Source organism: Notechis scutatus, chromosome 5 (genome assembly GCF_049901735.1).
Source record: "Notechis scutatus isolate UNSWTSFEM ecotype Mainland chromosome 5, rNotScu1.2, whole genome shotgun sequence".
Classification (NCBI taxonomy): domain Eukaryota; kingdom Metazoa; phylum Chordata; class Lepidosauria; order Squamata; family Elapidae; genus Notechis; species Notechis scutatus.
In genome coordinates, this window is record NC_142013.1 from 94721397 (window position 1) to 94743084 (window position 21688).

Here is a 21688-nt window from a genome sequence, read left to right on the forward strand (position 1 = left end):
CTTATCAGAAGATCACAAAAGCTGATCACATGATTCCATGACACTGCATCCATCATAAATATAAACCAGTTGCCAAGTGTCTGAATGTTGTTCATGTAACCATGGTGATGCTGCAACAGTTGTAAGTGATCGTAAGTCACTTTTTCCAGTGGCATGGTAACTTCAAACAGTCACTAAATGACTGATTGTAAACCATTCTCTACTACCTGTAGAGAGGAAGGATAGCTAAAGGAAATAGAATTAAATGTGGGAGGAAAAAAATTCCCTTCTTGAAGCTTCTCCACAAATTCTTGGTTTTTGAAGACCTGTCCATGCCTTTTGATATTCTGAACCACAAACTAGTGAAGTGGAGGCCACATAGCACATGTTTTAGGCAGAACTACAGATGGTTAGAAAACCACATCCAGTCATAATGGATCCTCACCAGTGGTGGGATTCAAAATTTTTTACTATTGGTTCTGTGGGTGTGGCTTGATGAGTGTGGCAAGGGAAGGATACTGCAAAATCTCCAGTCAGAGGTGGTATTTGCCGGTTCTCCGAACTATTCAAATTTTCCGCTACCGGTTCTCTAGAACTGGTCAGAACCTGCTGAATACCACCTCTGATCCTCACCAAACTGGAGTCTGCTATCAACATTAGCCCAGCAGTCTTCAACATTGTCACACCAACTCTCCTCCCAGAAGAAACATGATTTGATAAAGTAATTGCAGTAATCACATTATCCTGCCCAAAAAGTTCACAGCAGGATCAGGATGTTTTGTGTGTTTTGCTCAGCTAAAAAACATGTTGCAACCATACAGATTCTAAGTATTAACAGCTCTGCTCCACATCCTAGTATCTATAAGGATCACTATAAAAACCTCTTCAGGTATTCTTACAGAGGCACATATCATACACCTCTTCTGATGTATTCCATTTGTTTGGCCATTAGAGACTCAAGGCCTGCAATTCCCTGAAAAATTTGAACACTAATATTACTATATAACATATAAGATCACCAAGCAGTGATCTTATAGATTGGGCCAGTCAAACTGGCAGCTCGCAGGCCAGATGCATCATTCGGAGGCCATGCCCACCCCAGCTCCACAAAGGGAAAAACTGTGATATGTCACAATATGTCACATACCATGATCGAGTTTCACACCCATGTTCTAGATCATTACAAATATACTCCTCACTATCTTCTTTCAATTCTTTATTATAATCATAGGTAATCTGAATTTCCCTACAATTTTAAATCTAGTTATCATGTATTATTTGCAGTAACATCCATGCTAAATCTGGATAGCTAAAACTGTAGCCTACAACACTGATTAGTTTGACAATTCCATGTTTAGGACTGAAATAGGCATCAATGCAATGATACACACAAAAACTCCTGCCACCCTACAAAAAGAATGAAAGGAAAACATGTAAGAATGGAAAAGGAGAAGAACAAATGAGTATATTAAACTCCTCTTACATTAGAAGATTAGGAATATTTGATCTGCTTGAAATTTAATAGGATATAACATAGATGCCTGAGGATACAAATGGCTGAAGAACTACATACTAATATTAATACTGAGAATGGAAAAGCCAGCTTAGTTTAGATAGATGAAGAGACAAACAGTAACATACAGTTAAATATAACAACTCTCTTCACAAATCATAGTTGATTTTTATTTAGAAAGGATTTGGAAACTGAAATATTTGAGTGATAATAATGTTAGTACCCCTAACATGTCTACATTAATTGGTGGTAAACATGGAGTTCAATGAACTATTGTATCTTTTTTGTCATGAATGTAGAGCAGATTTTTTTGAACAGATCATCAGTGAGAGAACAGGATGACAGACTATCAGCACTCTCATTAACTATGCTAATAGGCCATCTCTAAAAGACAGATGAGTAATAGATGATTCATTTTAAAGGAACCATTTATTAATCATCCATATGAGAGAATCAAAACTGCATGTTACTTGCACTGTGACTAATATTTTGCTAAAATAAAAAGTGACAATGTCCTAAACCCAGATAATGGGAAAATATATAAAGAAAAATGTAAAAATTACAAATTAAAACTTGAAGAGTTTGCTTCGTATCCCTAAACATGCAAAAATATAAAGGTAAAGACCACCTCAAATCAAGCTCAATTCTTGATTCAACTTTATCCATATAGTTTTAATGATAGGAGTACAGAAATAATTACAGTATTTTCTCTAGGATGTCTTTAATATTCCAAGTTTAGTCAGAAATTAATAGTTCTGTAACATCATACTGGTCTTTCATCAATCAAAAGGTTTTGAGAGAGAGAGAGAGAGAGAGAGACAGACAGACAGACAGACAGAGGGAGAGAGAAACATCATTATTCAATAGGAAGGCAGTGAATACTACCATAAAACCTACATTGTTCAGCCTAGAATGCTGTGATCCATTGAAGATATTCCAATTATTGGAAGCTTAGGGGAGGGGTTCCACAATAGGAATGAAGGTCCTATAAGGCAGAGGTACCCAAACTCTGGTCCATGGACCAGAACCGGTCTACAGCATGCCAGAAAACAGGCCATGCAAACAAGCAAAGCTGCATCCATAGGATGCAGCAGCACATAAAACCACATCCCTTCCGGTCTGTGGAAAAAATTTCTCTCCACGGAACCCGTCCCTGACGTCCAAAAGGTTGGGGGCTGTTGCTATAAGGGTTAGTTAAAAATTAGTTATCAATCAGAATAGAGCTGGAATGCAGCTAATGTTGAGCTAATGTTGGGAAAGCAGCTGCCCCTTCATATGCTTAACATTCCCTGTTATACTAAAGTCATGAATGCAGAAATTGCTTTGGAGGAGGAGGAGCTGTGGAAAAAAAGGAGACAGCTTTGTGTCCTTATGTGCTCTCGCATAAGAGCTTGTTTTTGCAGAGAGAGAAAAAGTCCTGCAAATGATCAGAAATCTATGTTCAGTCAGAGTAGAACTGGTAGGGACCTTGGAGGTCTTTTAGTCCAATCCACTATTCAAGCAGGAAACCCTACACCAGTGATGGTGAACCTTTTTGTTGTGATGTACAAGCACAAGCACGCTGGCACCCAGAATGCAATGTGCCCCCCCCATGCATGCATGCACAACAGCCCCGCCCCACCCCCTTACCTGCACTGCACATGCGCGCACCTCCCAGCTGATTTTCGGCCTGTTTGAGGCCATTTTTGCCCTTCTGGAGGCTCGAGGGAAGGCTCTGCAGACTCGGGAGGCTGAAAAACGGGCCTGTTTCGGCACTTCTGGTATTTCCAGAAGGCCCATTTTTCGGCCTCCCAAGGTTGCAGAGGCTTCCCTCGAGCCTCCAGGAGGGCGAAAAGAGCCTCAAACAGGCTGAAAATCAGCTGGGAGGCGCACACATGCACAGTGCAGGTAAGTTTGGCTGGGGCTCACATGCCTGCACAAATGGCTCTGCATGTCACCTATGGCACGTGTGCCATAGGTTCGCCATCACAGCCCTATACCATTTCAGAGATGTGGCTGTTCAGTTTTTTCTTTAAAACTTCCAGTAATGAGCCACCTACAACTTCTGAAGACAAACTGTTCCAATAGTTAATTGTTCTCACTGTTAGGCATTTTCTCCTTAATTCTAAGTTTCTTCTCTCCTTGATTAGTTCCATCTATTGTTTCTTGTCTTGCTTTCTGGTGGTTTGGAAAATAAGTTGAGCCCCTCTAATTTGTGGCAGCCCCTCAAATACTGGAATATTGCTATCCTGTCACCCCTAGTCCTTCTTTTCTCTAGAATAGTCAAATTCCTGCAATTCCTGCAATTGTTCTTCAAATGTTTTTGTCTCCAAGCCTTTAATTATAATAGTTACTCTTCTTTTACTTTTTCCTAAGCCTCAACATCTTTTTTGTAATTTGGTGACCAAAAGTGGATGCAGTATTCCAAGTGTGGTCTTAGTAAGGATTTACAAAGCAGGACTAATACTTCACTTGATTTTGATTCTATGCCTCTATACAACAAATTAAATCATGCAAGTCTTGGTATTTTCTTTGACATTCTAAGGAAGCAAAAGCAGGACATTGTAGAAGCAGGATAGCAAGAGTATTAATGCTTTTCAACTTTGGTGGTGGAGAAGATTCCTGACAATACTCTGGATAATCAAGAAAACAAACAGTGGACCATTGAATGAATCAAACCAAAGTTCTCACTAAAGGCAAAATTTACAACCTCATGTTACCCTACTTTGAATACATTATGTGAAGATGTAACTCTCTGAAGGTTTAATGCTAAGGAAGTTGGAAGGACTATCACCAAGGTGGAGGGCTCAATTACAGTGGCAATGAGTGTACCATTGAGGGACTTGAAGGAACAGGTAGGGTTTAGATCATCATGGAGGAAATCTATGTGGTCTCAAGGAGTAAAAAAAATAACTGGATAGCAAATAATCAATCTATCTATCATGCTCAACCTACAGAAGAGATGTCTGAGGAGAAATACTATCCTTATTGCCTTAGAGGGCAGCTTTAGAACTGACAGGGTAAAACTAAAAGGAGATAGATTTAAGTTAAGTATTTGAAGGAACTTCCTCAACAAGCTGTTAGCTAATAGAACAGGCTGCCAAATGAAATTATGAGTTCTCCTTTGTTGGATATGTTGATCATCTGTCACAGATCTTGTAGTGTCACAGATCATTAAAGTAAACAGAAAGCTGCAGGAGATTATTTCTAAAGTTCCTTTCAGCGGTATGAAATTAAAGAATGTACAGGCTAAAATACCCTTCCTGAAACTTCTGGTCTTTATTTTATCCATGTTGTCCAGGAATTATTTGATCTGTTATCCAAAACTATTAGATGGGAGTATCATCCACCAGAAGAGAAGAGGACAATTGTGCTCTCCTTCTGTTTTTCACCTTTTTTTGTTTGTTTTTAATGCATTTGAGTCAATAATAATAATAATGACTCCTGGTAACGACCTAGTCTGGTCTCTGCAGTTTTCTCAGCTTAGTTCCAGAAATGGCTTGCCATTGATGCCTTCCTAAGGGCTGAGGGAGAATGACTAGCTATGTGCACAAGACAGGACTAAACCTCAATTTCCTAGATCACCGGCCTGCTGCTTTAACCACTATACCAAACCGTCTCTTTGTTTTTTAGGTTAATGACTCCTTTCTTCTTGCCCTAAATTGCTGAAAATGATTTCTGCAATTTCTTTTCAGTTTGAAAGAAAATATCATGAAAGTTACTGGGTATATTCCCCCCCCCCTTTTTGGTGACTAGAATCTGTACTTTAATTTTTCAAGAAGTGATAATGTAATCAGAGAGAGAAAGGGAAATAAATCACAGAGTAAGAGTATATCAGCCATGTAGGCTAGAAAAATATTTTTTTCTCATATGGAATAATATTTCATCTAGTGAAAAAAAAAGGATAAATATTCCTTTGAATCAGACCCGTGAGAACCACATGGATATGCTGCTGCTGCTGTGTGTGTACTAAATTATATATTTCTACCTCTACCTACCTACCTACCTACCTACCTACCTACTTATCTACCTATCTCTCTATAAATTAGTTAGCTAGCTAGCTAGATGAAGAGATATAGAGATAGATATAATTTTATCTATTTTTATGAGTTATAACCACCCACAAGTTCCTTTTGATAATGTGAAGACTATACACATTTCAAAATAACCAAATAAACAAATGGCTAATTTTTTCAGATCAGCAAGCATCCTTCTTGAAACTCGGACTTCAAACTCCTTTAGATCACCGGTTATTCTATGCTGATTTGATATCCTTTAAAAGAGCAGAAGCAAGTTATCTTACAGTCCCACTGAGAGAGTTTTCTGCCATATTACATTGGGCAACAGCAAATCTGCCAGCTGGACATAAATGGGAAATTTAAGTGAAAGCAATTGCTGCCCACTCCAGTTAAGATATATGTTGGGACGGACCCAATGGAGAGATTATCAGGACAGCAAAGGCTATAATCTTCCTGTGTTACCCACCGAACAAATAACATGTCAATCTCTCTAGAAAGGTTAGCTGGTTTCAGATGTCTTGCTCAATGTTTCTTGCAAATTGCTTCTGTTTCCTGATTAGTCAATTCCTGGAGACGCCGGGCCACTGTAAACTCAATTGGACTGGCAAAACATAGACAGGGCCAGGATGATCACAACCCATACTGACCCCACAAAAACCCACAATGCTTTCTGTAGGAGGGGGCACGTTGACAAATGAGTCATTTCAATGGACAGGCAAAGCAGGAGGGATGTACTAAAAAGCACTGTCCCAGAAAGAAGATGTTCAACGGAGGAAAAATATCTCTTTGCTATTTCTACATTGCCAATGTATGTAACTGAAGGGGTTGCCTTCTGGGATAAGTATGGGCTATCCCCCACATCAACTAAGCTTTAAATCAATCCCCTGTCTACAGGTGAACCTTTTCAGTGTTGCAAAACTGTCTGGACACGCTGGGCCTGCAAGGGAATCAAGCACAACAAACATGCTGAAACCTGAATTGATTATGTGTTATATACTCAGTGTCTGAAATCTCTTGAGTAGCCAATTTCCTGTATCTGCCTTAGAGAAAGAAAAGCTATAAAGCCTCCCTCTACTTGATATGTACTGCACAGAATACACTATATGAAGCAGGTTCTTAAAGAAAGGCAATATTGCCATGTTTGTTCTCCAGCAGAGCTTGAATGCTAGGTTGTGCTTGAGGTTACTGCAATTCACCCAGAGGTCAATAAATATCCTGATTTGATCTCTGCCTGGGGATTCAAAGCCAAAGATTGTCCAATTCATAAAGTACAATATATTTCTCAATGAGCACTGTTTAGATTGGATCACAAATGGACACTTTCCCCCCTCAGCCCCCAATTTTGGCTTCTCTCCGTTCTCTTTTTCCAAAATTTCATCACAGCATCATTTTGTTACATGCCTAAGTAGGCTTGTACACATAATTCCATTTTTATATAACCATTTTCTACATTATATCTAATATTATATTTTTTCAATATATATTTTTTAAAATTAATGTAAGCATTTAATATGTGCTTTCCCCCAGTAAATGCATGCACATTTGCATAGTTGAGAACAGTATCATAAGATAACAGGAAGCGTGAATAACAGAAAATGCCATTTAGTTCATGCACTAGTTTGAATGGTACAATTTATATGCATATTAAAGTGCAATTTTAAACAGTTTTCCCCAACACAAAGCTGTGTTTTACTGTGATGAGAAATTTCCTTCTTCTTTGTTAAAAAAAACCCGACTTTTATATTCGCACATATAATTGGGAGGTTTTTCTTTCTGTCTCTTTTATGGGAAAATAACAACTTATTTATAAGATTTGAATATTTATGTGAGAGATGATCAAAGAACCAGAAGGCAAAAATGTTTTATAGGGCTTCTAAACTCTCTTGCCTTCTAATGTGACTCTCTGTACAGTTTTGAGAACACAGGATGTCTAAAATTCAGGAAACAAATTGCAATAAATAATTGTTTTATATAAAAGTTGGTATATCTGACTTAGATGAACCGATTATGGATAATGTTAGAGAAGCATTTATATGGCACAGGGGAACATTTTAGAATAAACATTATTTTATGTGATTTGTAGTCACAAATTTCATAATTTCGTACTTAAAAGAAATATATACCCACATAATTTAATAATGAACAGTTTAACAACTGACTCCGTTTAATAGATGCAGCCTAATTATAAAATGTGTTTATATATGAAAATACAACTTCAGCAATCTCTGAATATAGTCTCACCCTAAGCAGTCATAAAGAGCCAGAACTCTATTTCTCTGTCTCTAATGGAGGTTAATTAACCAAAAGGAGATTATCAAATATTACATATGAGAAAAAAATTACACTGAATCTAGGTAATAATCAGGTTTCATAGAAGGGGAAAGGAACAAGGCATGCTATAAACTGCTCAAAATAACCTGAAGTAACTTCTGTTACGATACTTTGAATGCAATGGTTTTGTCAGAGCGTTTGCAGCATGACTGCTATTATGAGACAATCCAGAAGCAAAACACAGCACACAGAGAGTTAAGACATTTAACAGTGGTTTCAACACAACAGTTATATACAGAAATATATAGGTAGGCAAAATACCTTACAAGCAATCTTTCTTCTTCTTAACTCTACATGGAGAACTTTGCAATGAATACTGGACAAAGGAGAGAGGACACACCCTCTAATTTCTGCCTTTATATAAACACCTCTTAAAGGGGTAGAACCCATCTCCAGTCTTAAAGGGAAATACCCATACTATGCTGATTATTGTATCAGCCTATATTGCATCAGCTTCACTGCTGGTCGGCTCTTAAATCCCAAGACTTTAACAGGTTTACATTAATGTATAACCTAAATTAGGACTGGATTCCACCATTTCATTTTATATGTACTGCATTACAGATGGCACCATTTTGACCTTTTTAATTGCTCTGCACGTGTCCCTTAATGATAGACAGCAACCTTAATGTTACATTAAATTCACAAACCGGTGAGTTTGAAGTGCACATAAATGATTGAACTGGAAAGTGCATTACATTCTTTTCTCCCATCTTAATTTCTGTAAATTTAGAAATGTATAATGTATATCTTTGACAGAGATTGTGTTTGATTATCATATTGGCTTGGTCATATCCATGGATTTAATAAAAATGTCAGAGGTGAGAAGCTCCAATAATTTTTACCCTCCAACCAGTAGTTTGTTTCATCTATCGGAAACCTATAGGCATTCAAGCTCTAGATCAGGGGTGTCCAACCTTGGCAACTTTAAGCCTGGAGCAAAGCTGGCTGGGGAATTCTGGGAGTTGAAGTCCTCCAGGCTTAAAGTTGCCAAGGTTGGACACCCCTGCTCTAGATAGAGCAGAATATCCCAATCTTGGCAATTTTAAGATTGCGGACTTCAATTCCCAAAATTCCCCAGCCGGCATGGAGAATTTACCAAGATTGGGAAACCCTGACATAGAGCAATGTAATTTATTTTTGGCTCCGATTGCACTTCATACTACATAATGTCTTTAAGTATGGTGCACTGATTGACCATATTATGGCTTAGCACGATGTGGAAACCCAATCTTTATCATTACCAGACCAAACTTTCAACAAGTGTAATATTTAAATGTGTTTTCTATTGGGGAACAAGACTGAAATCCAGCTTCCATGTAATGGTTTTTTTCCTTGTAGAAAAATCAGAATACCTTCATATGCCTATATTATTCAGAGGATTAGTTAAGAAATGTCACTGAACAGAAACTGCCTGCTCATTAAAATTCATGGCACAACTCTTTCTGCTGTGGTGGGTTTCAACTGCTGATAGAGCAATACTTAAAAAAATTGGTTTGGCTGCAAAACAGCTGCTCATCAAAGCCACCACTTATAAGCAATCGGTGATAATAAGATACCATTATTACCGGATGGATAATATATTGTAAGCTGCTTTAAGGTAAGATATAGCTTAGGTGGAATACGAACTGTAATTATTGATTCCACCTGTAACAAAAACAGAAATAATCACAAGTCAATTCTGTTGCAAGGAGAATATTCCTTTGTCTCAAAAATATTGCAAGAGATGGAAAACTGTCAGTCTACCTTATTATAAAATATGATACAGAAAGTACTTGACATGATTTTTGAGACTAAATAACTACAATTAACACTTGTAGCAACCACGTTTTTGTAGAGGGGCTAACTGTCAGCCTGGGGAAAGGGCAGCCACAACAGTTTAGTTTAGTTCCTTCTCTGACCTGCCATTAGCTCTTTCCCTCTATTTTTGAAACATACCCTTACTGCCTGTGTGATGACAAAGTGCCAGAAGAATGTAACGCATATTCTCCATTAAGCCCCTGTTTTCAAACTGACTAGGCTGGTTGACATACTGGTATATCTCAACGTAGAATTTTCTTGAGATATATTATTTTCAAGTATGAATGAGTTTAGAGTTTAAAATTACAGAATAACAGAGTTGGAGGTCTTATAATCCAATTCCCTCCTCAAGCAGACTATATACCATTCCAAATCAATGGAAACTTCTTGTAAATCTATAGTGATGGAGCACCCAAAATTTCTAGAGGCAAGCTGTTCCATTGAATAATTGTTCTGTCAGGAAATTTCTCTTTAATTCTAGGTTCAGAGGTGGTATTCAGCAGGTTCTGACCAGTTCTGGAGAACCGGTAGCAGAAATTTTGAGTAGTTCGGAGAACCGGCAAATCCCGCCTCTGACTGGAGATTTTACAGTATCCTTCCCCTGCCAGGCCCACCAAGCCACGCCCACAGAACCAGTAGTAAAAAAGAATTGAATCCCACCACTGTCTTGGTTGAATCTCTCTTTGGTAAGTTTCTTCTATCCGTTACTTCTTCTCCTGCTCTCAGGTTCTTTGGAGAATAGGTAGACCTCTCCTCTCTGTGAAAGCCTCTCAAATATTGGAAGTGTTGTGAATGAATAAAAAGTAATAAACCTAAATGCAAAGCAGGTTTTGGAAGCCTGCACATTTGATTGGTCCTTAAACAATGAACAAGGATTGGTTCATAACAAGCCTCTGATTGGCCAAGCTTAGGACACTTCTTATTGGTTATTAGTTTGAACTTGATGCACTTAGTATTGGTTAATAGGGTAACAGCCAACCCTATAAAAGGGGCTACTGCTGCCCATAGCCTTGCTCTGTTCTGTTCTATTTACTGTTATTAAAGAGTTGAAGTCACTGGTCAGATGTCTGGTCTCCATTATTCTCCAAACATAACAGGAAGAATACTATCATGTCCAGTGATATACATGCTCGATCAACCCTGTTCAGGCTATGTCTGTTGGCAAATCTTCACTGCCATTTGGATGTTGTTATAGTTAAGAGAAATGACAACGATCAATTGTACTTGTAATCTCTAGTTTAATTTCCTAGACACTTTTCCAAAATCCACTGCTATGTAGAATGAAACATGCATATTCTAACACCGTTCCTTATGTCTTAAGTCCTGTTTGTAGAGGCCTTTGGAAAATTGCATATCCATCATTGGTGTGACATACTAATCATTTAAAAAAAATATAATTTATATTAAAAACTATCCTAATTAAACCTATTTCTACATAAGATTCAAGTCACTTAAGTCCATTAGCAAAATTATTTGAAGAAATTGCAGTTTCCTGATGATAAATAACACCATGGTTCTCTGTGAAATAAGTAACTCTGTCTTTCCACCTTCACGTGATTTTGAGACACAGTAAAGGAATATTTAAGGTAAACTTTGCTGTGCATATAGTGGACAAAATAAAACAGCAAATTATGATTTGTACATAATTGCATCCAAAGACACTTATCTTATGTTGTGCATAATAGATAAGCAGATGATTTTAATTGGAGCTTAAATTTCAAAAGGACCTATGCAATGGGGGAGAAGTCAAACAATTCAGTTAGCAGTTGAGTCATAACAACAACAAAACAGAGTAATTTAAGGAGCGTTATTCATATTGCCACAATGTCATTCTTTTTCTACCCTCCTATATAATTTTAGCATACTCTCTAGGAAAAGTGACAGTATTAAAAATACGTTCATCTCCCCTGAAAGAGAGAAACATGTTTTTAATCTTGCATGCTGATGCCACATTACTTTTCTATTTGGTCCAGAAGAATGTCAAAATATGAAGGAAGAAAAATTATATGCTGGCAGTCATTTGTTCTGCAGGAGGGAACATCTTTTATATATTTATATTTATAGGATGAGATCTGCTTATGCTCAGCAATATTCCTAATTCCCATCCATAACATGGCCCAAGTAAATATTCAGCCAGCTACTACAGATTATATCTTACTGTATCCTGGGCACAGGCTGATTCTCCTTTTAGCTACCGCATTGCAAGTTATGCATGAGGTGAGCTGTCATGACTACTCCTCTTTGCAATGGAAGATTCACTGAGAACATCTCTGCAGAAAGCACAGAGGACATTATCTTTCTCCTTTGCTTTGAGTTTTAAAGAACACATCCCTGTGCTCTTGTGAAAGATTTGGTAATAAATGTAGTAACTTTGGGAACCAAGCCTCTTTCCAAGGATTAAAATCTTGAAATTCTTCATCTTATTGACAAGTCAAAAGCACAATTTGGTTCTTGCTTTTTACATGTATTGTTCTTTCAATTTATTTTGTTTTGGAAGGGAGAAAAAGAAATGGGATGGGATACCTGGGATAACGACATAAAATAGATTCAACGTTGAGGATGACAATCTTATTGTAGGTTGAAAAAAGTCTATAAAGCCTGCAGCAAGGAAACCAAGGTGATCCCTTACATAAACAGGGAATATATTCTGATATATTGATGGAAACGAGTTAGATGCACTGCAACAAAAAGACTCACCAAGCTCCCATTACTTCCATAATTTCTTTTGCAAAATATAAATGTCACTGTTCACCCGAACAGAGTTTATAATAGGGAAAAGAAGCATTAACTATCCAGTAAAATAGATCGACTTTCACGTACTGTTTCAAATAGTAGACAACTCTTCAGGGTCTGAGCAGCCTAGTCCTTTGTATTACTGCAATTAATATCAGTTACCGCAAATAAAAAATGACAGTTTCCAAATAAGCTCTTGCTCTAACCAGGACAACAATTGAGTATGATCTCCAATTGCCTTGAATATACAATTAACATTCTTGCTGAGTGTAGGCCTTGCTAAGATAAATCTGTCCAAATATAGTCCATTATTTACTTTCAGAAAGACTGCAGATCAAGATACCTGAATGTCTGAATGACTTTCTCCTTTAAAAAAAAAAAGCACAAAAATATATTTCCTGCACATATAACTGCATGTATAATTATGGTAGAAAGAAATATATAGTCTAGCCGTTTCTTTGAACGATTTTGCATTCTGCATGGATCTTTTTCAGATGGAAAGCATTAAGTAATGTATTTTAATCTCCTATCTGTACGTCCCAGTTATTTCGTTTATAAATAACCACACACTTTGCTTCTAAGAATAAGCAAAACGGAGTCCGCTACTCACCATCGAATTTCTTGTGCCTCGATACAAATGTGGTGCGGACAAAATGGCTTGTCTTGTCCATCAGATTCTCAAATTCCAGTTTGCTTTGCTGGCTTAGTTTGTCTTCCATTTCTGATGTGCAACATGTGTATTCCTGAGGGCAGATTCTCAAGTGTTCCCCTGCAAGGATAAGACATGAATGCAAAGCATAAGAAAGAGCGGACATGCATAGGGTCACATTCTGTCATGTACTGATCTATTCCACAGGCATTTTTAACAATCAGGGTCCACAAGAGAATTGTACAATTAAGGTGTCAGTATCAAGATAGAGGTCCTGTTCCTAGGGCCTCTTCTCTCCACTTCTCTGCAAGTTAGACTTACTTACAGGACTATAGGATAGAGCTTCCCAGCTGATCGTAGCAGAGTGGCTTGTCTGGACTGGGAGCAGCTAATCTTTTAAGTGTTTGTTATATTATAAAAATTAAGACATGGATCATGAAGGATTTCAGTTTGATATCTTTTTTTTAAAAAAAAAAGTTATGTGGAATTCTATCAGCATACAGAGTTTATCAGCATACAGAGCTTCTGTTCTGACCCAGCTCCTCAAACATGACAAACCCTCTGAAGTAAAACTCACAGATTCCTTTATTAGGAGGGCCAGAAGCCCAGGGGTGGGATTCTACCAGTTCGCACCTATTCGCTAGAACCGGTTGTTAACATTCTAAGCAGTTCGGAGAACTGGTTGTTAGAAGAAATTACTGGCCTAATCCTGTAAGGAAGGCAGGAAGGAAACATTCTGGGGTTGCTTACAGAAACTGCCTCTCCGTTAACCCTTATTACATTCTTGGCAGGACTAGACTTCCTGTCTCAGGAACTTCTCTGGAGTTTTTTTCCCCTCCTTTGCTGGTATTTTGCTTGTGTGGAGTGACCATTCAAAGTTACAGTGGCACTGAAAAAAGTGATTTATGACCATTTTTCACACTTACGACTGTTGCAGCATCCCCACAGTCATGAGAAATCAGGTGAGGAGATGCGTGCCTCGATGTGAGTGATACTGAGTTGGCCACACCCAGCCAATAACATGACCACCAAGCCACACCCACCAACTTAGCCATGCCCACAGAACCAGTTGTTAAAAAATTTGAATCCCACCCCTGCAGAAGCCCCAGCAAATAGTTTCTCTCTCACTGCAGGCTAACAAGTCCGTCCATCCGGAAGATGAATAGTTGTCTGCCACATCTATTCATCTCTGCCCCCTGCCTTTTATCCCCAGAGCTAGGGAGGGGTTTTGTGGAAGAGCGGTGGCTCTTCCTTCCCAAGGATCGGCCCCTGGATTTCCACTGCTCTCTTCTCCTCTGCCTTCTGTGCATCTGCACATCTGTGCATCAGGCACTGGACCCAGTTGTTCCTCCTCTTCCTCATCAGCCACCTCCAGACCTGGGGGCTGTTGACTATCTGAGGGTTGACGGACAGCCCAGGCTCCACCTCTCTCTGTCAGCTCCGTTTCCTCTTCCCCCTCGGAGCTCTCAGGTTGCCTTAATGCTGATCCTGACTCCCATGCCTCCTCATCTGATTTGGCTGCTGGGGAGGCCGGTGGCTGACAGGCCACAAGAGCTTCCTGACAATGCATTTTATTGGCAACAGTTAGCCATTAAAGATTGATATAGGTGATTCCTTTTCCAGTAATGCCAAATACATAATCATGAGCACAAATGCAAGAGGCATTTAAAATTTAAGATAAAAATGCAACGAAAACAGTAAAGAAAGACTTTGCATTTAATTCTCCCGGTTATCTCTTGATGTACCATTCCTACATCTCTGCACAGCCCTGCTTACATTAATGCAATCTGCAAGTGGAAGCCAATTCTTTAACTTATGAAATTAAAATGCTCAGTTAGTACATGAACTGTGACTTTCCAATCGAAGCTGTACTCTGGTTGTCAGAAATGTTTAGCTCAGCCTGCCAGGAGCAGGGTATAATGGGTATAATGAATGTTGATTAAAATCTCTGTGTGCTCTTAAGTGGCAAAGCTATAAGCTAAGGGCTTATACCAACCTCACAATTTAGTACTGCACAGATGTGTTGGTAGTACATCTTTCAGAATTACCAGCCAGCATTTAATCCCAAAATATCTGGGATGGGGGAGGTCAGGAAAGGTTAATTTGAAAAAAACAACAACTCAAATACATTAATCTGTTCTAGTTGATCTATTTGGATATTTGAAAATTTCACAAATTAATTATGTTATGATATTTAAATTATTGGTTACAGTACTATAGACAAGTATGTTTTAGTCCAAAATCGAAAAGATTGCAAGTTTAGCATCACTCACATGGTGTTTAGAATCGAAATTACACTAAAGGAAATTTTGTTGACTTTGTTCTGACATGAAATACTTCGTTAGCTGAGAAAAGACTTCATCTGAAAATAGATGAGAAAGAGAAGAAAGGAATGGAGGAATTGGATCCCGAGGCATAAGAAGGCATTTGAAAGGGGAGTATTCAGATGAGAAGTTGTCTTAAAACTCTTCACACTCAACAGTTATTTATTTAAGATGGATGGCTATATCAATTATAATTAAAATGCAAAAAAATAAAGCATGCAGCAGTGCAGCAAGAGAAAAGGGTGCTTTGGATTCCAGATGTGTAAACTCAGCATTCATCTGCAATTTCTGAAAGCAAATTGTTTTTTTTTCCCTTTGGGACAGCACAACTTTGGGAGAAGGTACAGCTATTTAAGGATAGATGTTCACAACCCTTGTGAAGCCAAAGCACCTTCTAGCTTTGAATCCACAGTACAGCACAGCCTAAATTAATAGGCAACCTTTAGTTAAAGATCATAATTTATAGATTTACAAATTAACAGAAGTAGAAGGGACCTTACAAGTCATCTAGTCTAGCTCCTCTACCCAAGCAGGAGACCCTACACCATTTCTGACAGATGGCAGTCCAGTCTCTTCTTGAAAGCTTCCAGTGATGAAGCTCCCACAACTTCTGAAGGCAAGCTGTTCAATTAGTTGACTGCTCTCAACAAATCGAACAGCTCTCTTTTCAATCAGAAAATTTCTCCTTATTTCCAGGTTGGATCTCTCCTTGTTCAGTTTCCATCCATTATTTCTTGTCTGATGCTTTGGAAAATAGGTTGATCCCCTCCTCTCTGTGGCAGCCCCTCAAATATTGGAACACTGCTATCATGTCTCCCCTGGTCCTTTTCTTTACTAGACTAGCCATGCCCAGTTCCTGTAACCGTTCTTCATATGCCTTAGTCTCCAGTCCCCTAATCATCCTGGTTGCTCTTCTCTGTACTTTTTCTAGAGTCTCAACATGTTTTATAGCAGTATTCTAAGTGTGGTCTTACTAAAGCTTTATAAAGTGGTATTAGTACCTCACTTGATCTTGATATCCCTCTGTTAATGCAACTCAGGATTGCATTGGCTTTTTTGGCTGCCGCCACACTCTGTTAACTCCTATTTAATTGGTTGTCCATTAAAACTCCAACATCCCTCTCACAGTTACTGCTATTAAGCCTGGTTTCACCCAGTCTATATGTGTATTTTGGGTTTTTCTTGCCTAAGGGTAGTCGTCATAGCCTCATAGTTTCCCATATCAATTCTTCTTTATGCATTAGGTATACATAGTTCCATATAGAAGGCAAGGAAGAATAATTGCAGCTGCTCCTCCATCCCCAATTCGGGATAAGAAACATCTATACAGGACTTCATTGGCCAATTATAGTTAGTCTGTAACTAATGGGGCATTTTCTTCAATCCAATGGAAGCAGACCTGAGTGATAATAAATTGATCAAAGCAATCATGCAGGAAAGAAGTTCCTGTTTAGCCTAACATTTCTAAAATAAACTAAGGTTGTGGTTGCATTAAGACACTATAGGCTTATCATACTATAGTTTTATTCAGTAATGAAATAAAAGTTTGCAATCTGGGGGAAAGGACTATATTAAAACCATTATTGCAAATGTCTCTATATTTAGTTTCAAGATTTCTCTGCCATATTCCTCTAGAATTGTTTATTAAATTATTACAGATCATCTTACATGAGTTATTAATATTTAAACCACCATCCCTCTGTGAATGACTTTATTATTTCCTTACTTCCTCCCATTTGCCAGCCCAACCGGCCCATTTTCTTGGTCAGAGTTTCCAAACCTTTTCCTCTAAAAATGTAGTTCGATAATTGATCTGGAGATTTACAGAATTATTTCGCAGACTGCCATTGCTCTCTCCAGAAATTCATGGCATTTTACTCCAGGAAACTCTTTGCTCTCTGCTGTTATGCCACTTACTGCAAAGATTATGTGCCAGAAGTGGCGCTGAATACAATTGAATGGCTTTTCTTTCCCCAAAGGGTTTCCCCATAGAGAAATCTGACTGCTTTAAGTTATGCTGTGCCAGCACTATGCCAGACAAAAATGAGAATTAATTCAGCCACTGCCCCTATTAAAACTTGATAAACCATAGTGCTTCAGATGGCAGGTGGTAGCTCTCTCTCCTCTTTCTCTTTGTGATTCACATTATATAAATCAAGCCCATCATTTGCTACAAATTCAGCCAGTAGTATTCGATTCCTGGATTTATTATTTTTCTAATCTTACATCTGTCTGCACTTGTTCCATTTTGACAAACTTTTAGTACAAGTTTTTGAAAAAAAACAACTATATACCTACTGTAGAACAGCGTAACACAGTTTACAAGCACTGTGACTTTATACTCAAATGCAGGTAATTGTGGTTATTCAACCAAAACCTTCCTGTAAGGTCCTTAGAAGTTATAATAAATGAAGCAGCTCTAAATATATAGTATTTTATCAATGAATAACTGTTGTATTGTGAAAACGAAGTAGGTATGGATAGAGGAGAAATCTGATACGAGTTTCAATAAAAAGGTTCCTAATTCATATTTCCTAAGGCATCAAGCAAACAGAAAGTAGATATACTTTGACCACTGTGCTTTTTAGCAATGAGATTCTTCACTTAACAAGTTTGTCAAAAATGCACACAAAATGTATACTGTAAAGGAACAGTGTGTCCAATGCTGAAACATATGAACAAGCATTTTCTTAGGATATACGGTTTGCCAAAATTAGGGATGGATTAACCTTTCAAATATGATTTTACTTAGCATCTATTTTTCAACACAAATTTGGTTTGGTTTATCCTGGGTTGTCACATCGGGTTACTTACTGCTTTTCTAAAAGTATGGCTGGGATTTTTATTTTATTTTTCAAATATACCCGTTTATGTACAATATGTAACTTTCCTAATAACTGCAGATTTATAATCAGTGATCATGAATTAAGCTATAGAATTCAGACAAATCGTGGATATTCACTGACACATACATGAAGTTCACATTTGGACTTAGATTAAAATGCAATTTAAATTTAAATAAGAGTAGAATAGGAATAGGAATGGGAATAGGAAGAGAGGAGAGGAGAGGAGAGGAGAGGAGAGGAGAGGAGAGGAGAAGAGAAGAGAAGAGAAGAGAAGAGAAGAGAAGAGAAGAGAAGAGAAGAGAAGAGAAGAGAAGAGAAGAGAAGATCTTTATTTTGACCAAGTATGATTAGACAAACAAAGAAGTTGTCTCCAGTATGGGACCATTCATATACAATGTATATGCAAAGCAACAGAATAATAATAATGCCAATAAAAGGGGGAGGGAGTGTAAATAAGGTAAGTAGAAAGATAAATAATAATACTACTGCCACACTACGTAAGTTTATATACATAGACATTTAGAGCAATGAGAGAATTAGGTATTTAATAGAGTGATGGCATGAGGGAAAACACTGTCCCTATGTCTACTATAGTTGTTTTGGCAAATTAGGTCCCCAACTCCCAGGCAACGGTCTGGTCCTGGTCTGTGACCCATTGAAAACCAGGCCATGCAAGCAGTGGGTGAGCACACGAAGCTTCATTCACGCATGCGTGGAAGATAGATTGCACATGTGAAACTATCCTGCCCCCCCCCCGCCCCCCGCTGCTGCTACCAGTCTATGGGGCAGTTGGGGAGCATATAGCATAAATAACTATAATTTTATTAGATATATAAATATGTAAATATTTTTTAAAATTTAATTATGAGAATACAACACAATACATCCATTTTACTTCATAATTTGTAATCTCCTTATTTAATATATTAATTACTAATTCATCTAATCATAACTACTAATATTTCTACCTTGTCTTCTGCTATATAACCATTGATAAAATTTATTCCATATTTTATAATATATACATTATATTATATTATTATTTATACATTATACATGCATTTATTATATATAAATTATATAAATATATACATGTTAATATAATTGTAGCTTGTAGATAGTTTTATTTATATAAATATAAATAAAATTATATTTAATATAAATAAAATTATATTTAATATAAATAAAATTATATTTAATTTTAATGTAAAATACATTAAAATGTAAACCAAATACAATTCTTTGGTTTTGCTAGCCCAAATGTTGACTGTAAACAGTCAGAAATTGGATGAAATGCTGGGAAACTAAGATCTTGGGGCATGTGAAATTGTGACCAATAACAAATCAATCTCATCCTTCCCCACCGCCACAGCTAGGGCAAAAACAGCTCTCTGAACTCCTCAGGATGGACATCAAACTGAGTCAAAGACCTAAATGATTGATAGTAGCAAAAGTCTTCTCTGACAGGTGTCCCTGATGTTTACATCCTAATACTATACAAGTTGAACTCCTACCAATATATATCTCAGCTACAAGTTCAAGATCCACAATGAACTTGAAGTCATCACACCATGCCTGAAGAAACAGTTGACTGAGTTAAATAAAGCTACAAAATGTGCATATCCACATTTATTTATGAGTAAATTCCACTGAAATTAATGGGACCTATTCCTGAGTAGATTGCCCTAAGTACTGCCAAAACACCAGCTTTTTGGTTCTCCCATTTCTGAAATTTTACTAAAGTTATGGCTACAGACATTAATGATAATGGCATCCTAAGTTGATGTAAAATTTTATCACACAAACCTCCTTGATTTGTACATGATTGCTGACATAAATACTACAACTGAATATTTTTAATGACATACTGAAGATTAGCTTCCTCTCCAACTCAAGTTTGAAACCAACAACTTAATAATTAATGCTATTCCATCTGAGTCTATTAAGAGCTTTTAAAAGAACAATAAGAGCATAAGAGCTTTTAAAAGAACAATATGATCATTTCTGACCTTCTTTGTTTAATCCAAGTGTGGACAATATGGATGGATGCCTTTGGTATTGGTGGTATGTATATTCCATCAGGATAGAGACTAACCAAGGGGAGAAGCAACCTAAAACTAAAAAGAAACTTCCTAACAGTGAGAACAATTAACCAGTGGAATGCCTTGCCTTCAGAAGTTGTGGGTGCTCCATTACTAGAGGTTTTTAAGAAGAGACTAGACAGCTACTTGTCTGGAATGGTATAGTGTAGTGGTGGCTAACTTTTTTGGGCTCGCATGCCGATAATTGCGCACCCGCTTGCCTGCTCATGCTCACGTGCCATCATCCAGAAGGCAATGTGCATGGGGCCACCATGCCTCCTGGGCATGTGCACTCAACCAGCGTTATTTACACAACTCGCATGACCCATGCTGTGCGCTTCTGCGCATGCGTGCGTGACCCCCTACATGCACCGTGTGCTTCTTGTGTATGCATGTGTCCTGCACGCCGCTACGCCCCCGTACATGTGCACCAAATACCCAACAATTAGCTGTTGGCCGTGCGGCACATGCACATGCACAGTAACCTTTTCCGGGCAAGTGCTCAACTGCCGACAGTAATGGCTCTGTGTGCCACTTCCAGCACGCATGCCATAGGTTCACCCCCAGGGGTATAGTGTCTCCTGCTTGGGCAGGGGATTGGACTCAAAGACCTCCAAGATCTTTTCCAATACTGTTATTCTGTTCTGCTAGCTGGATCCAGATACATTTAGGAAATTAACAAAGCAGGATATTTTCTCCTTTCCTTTTAATAACATCCTAACATTGCAACATGCATACATGCAAATACAGGGTCAGGGATGTATGGAAGGCTCTGATGGAGAAGAAAATAGATAGGAACTTTCTTAAGCACAAGTATCTTAGAATCTAAGTCGAAGTGTGAATGATTCTCATCCTTTGTGTCAACTCATAAAATATTTCTATGGTCTTTTTAGAATTGCCAACAGAAAGGTAGCTTGCAAAACCGAAACTGCATTCCATAAATGTTTTCAAAGATAGTAACTAGGCAACTGAAGTTTCTGCTGTGCAAAATTCTAACTGGAGAACATGATTGATGACTCTTGGCTATGGATATGTCCCATTGGAGAATATGAATTAAGATACACCCAGGGGTTGGGGGGAAAACCAGAGTAAAGGGTGACAATGAATTATGTGCCTCAGAAGTGGCTACACCCAGGCATGTTAACTCCCAATAAATCCTTTTTAAGTTTTGGAAGTTTGGCTTGAGACTCATGATTTAAATGGAGGTAACTGCCAGAATTCCTTCCTACAGCAAATTGAATCTGTTCCTGGCATACAATGGGATTCTTTCATTGAATCTCAAAGGAAACTTTAGAGGAAAATTGGAATAGTAAAACTTGCTTGAGGACACCCAGTGAACTGATTAAATTGGCAGGACCCAAGATCCTGTGTCCCCTGTCACACCTTTGGCCTCTTTACTACTTCAGCACAAAACAAATCAGCAGGGAAGAGAAG

At 38.0% G+C, this 21688-nt stretch overlaps 1 protein-coding gene across 1 annotated transcript in view; it reads right to left on the bottom strand.

The window, feature by feature from the left end:
- Window positions 1-21688, bottom strand: part of GPC6 (glypican 6) — an 883277-nt gene that overhangs the window by 625495 nt on the left and 236094 nt on the right. Inside the window, exon 2 of the mRNA XM_087967695.1 lies at window positions 12965-13123. Coding sequence (XP_087823821.1) covers window positions 12965-13123 — 159 coding nt within the window. The remainder of the gene's footprint in view (window positions 1-12964; window positions 13124-21688) is intronic.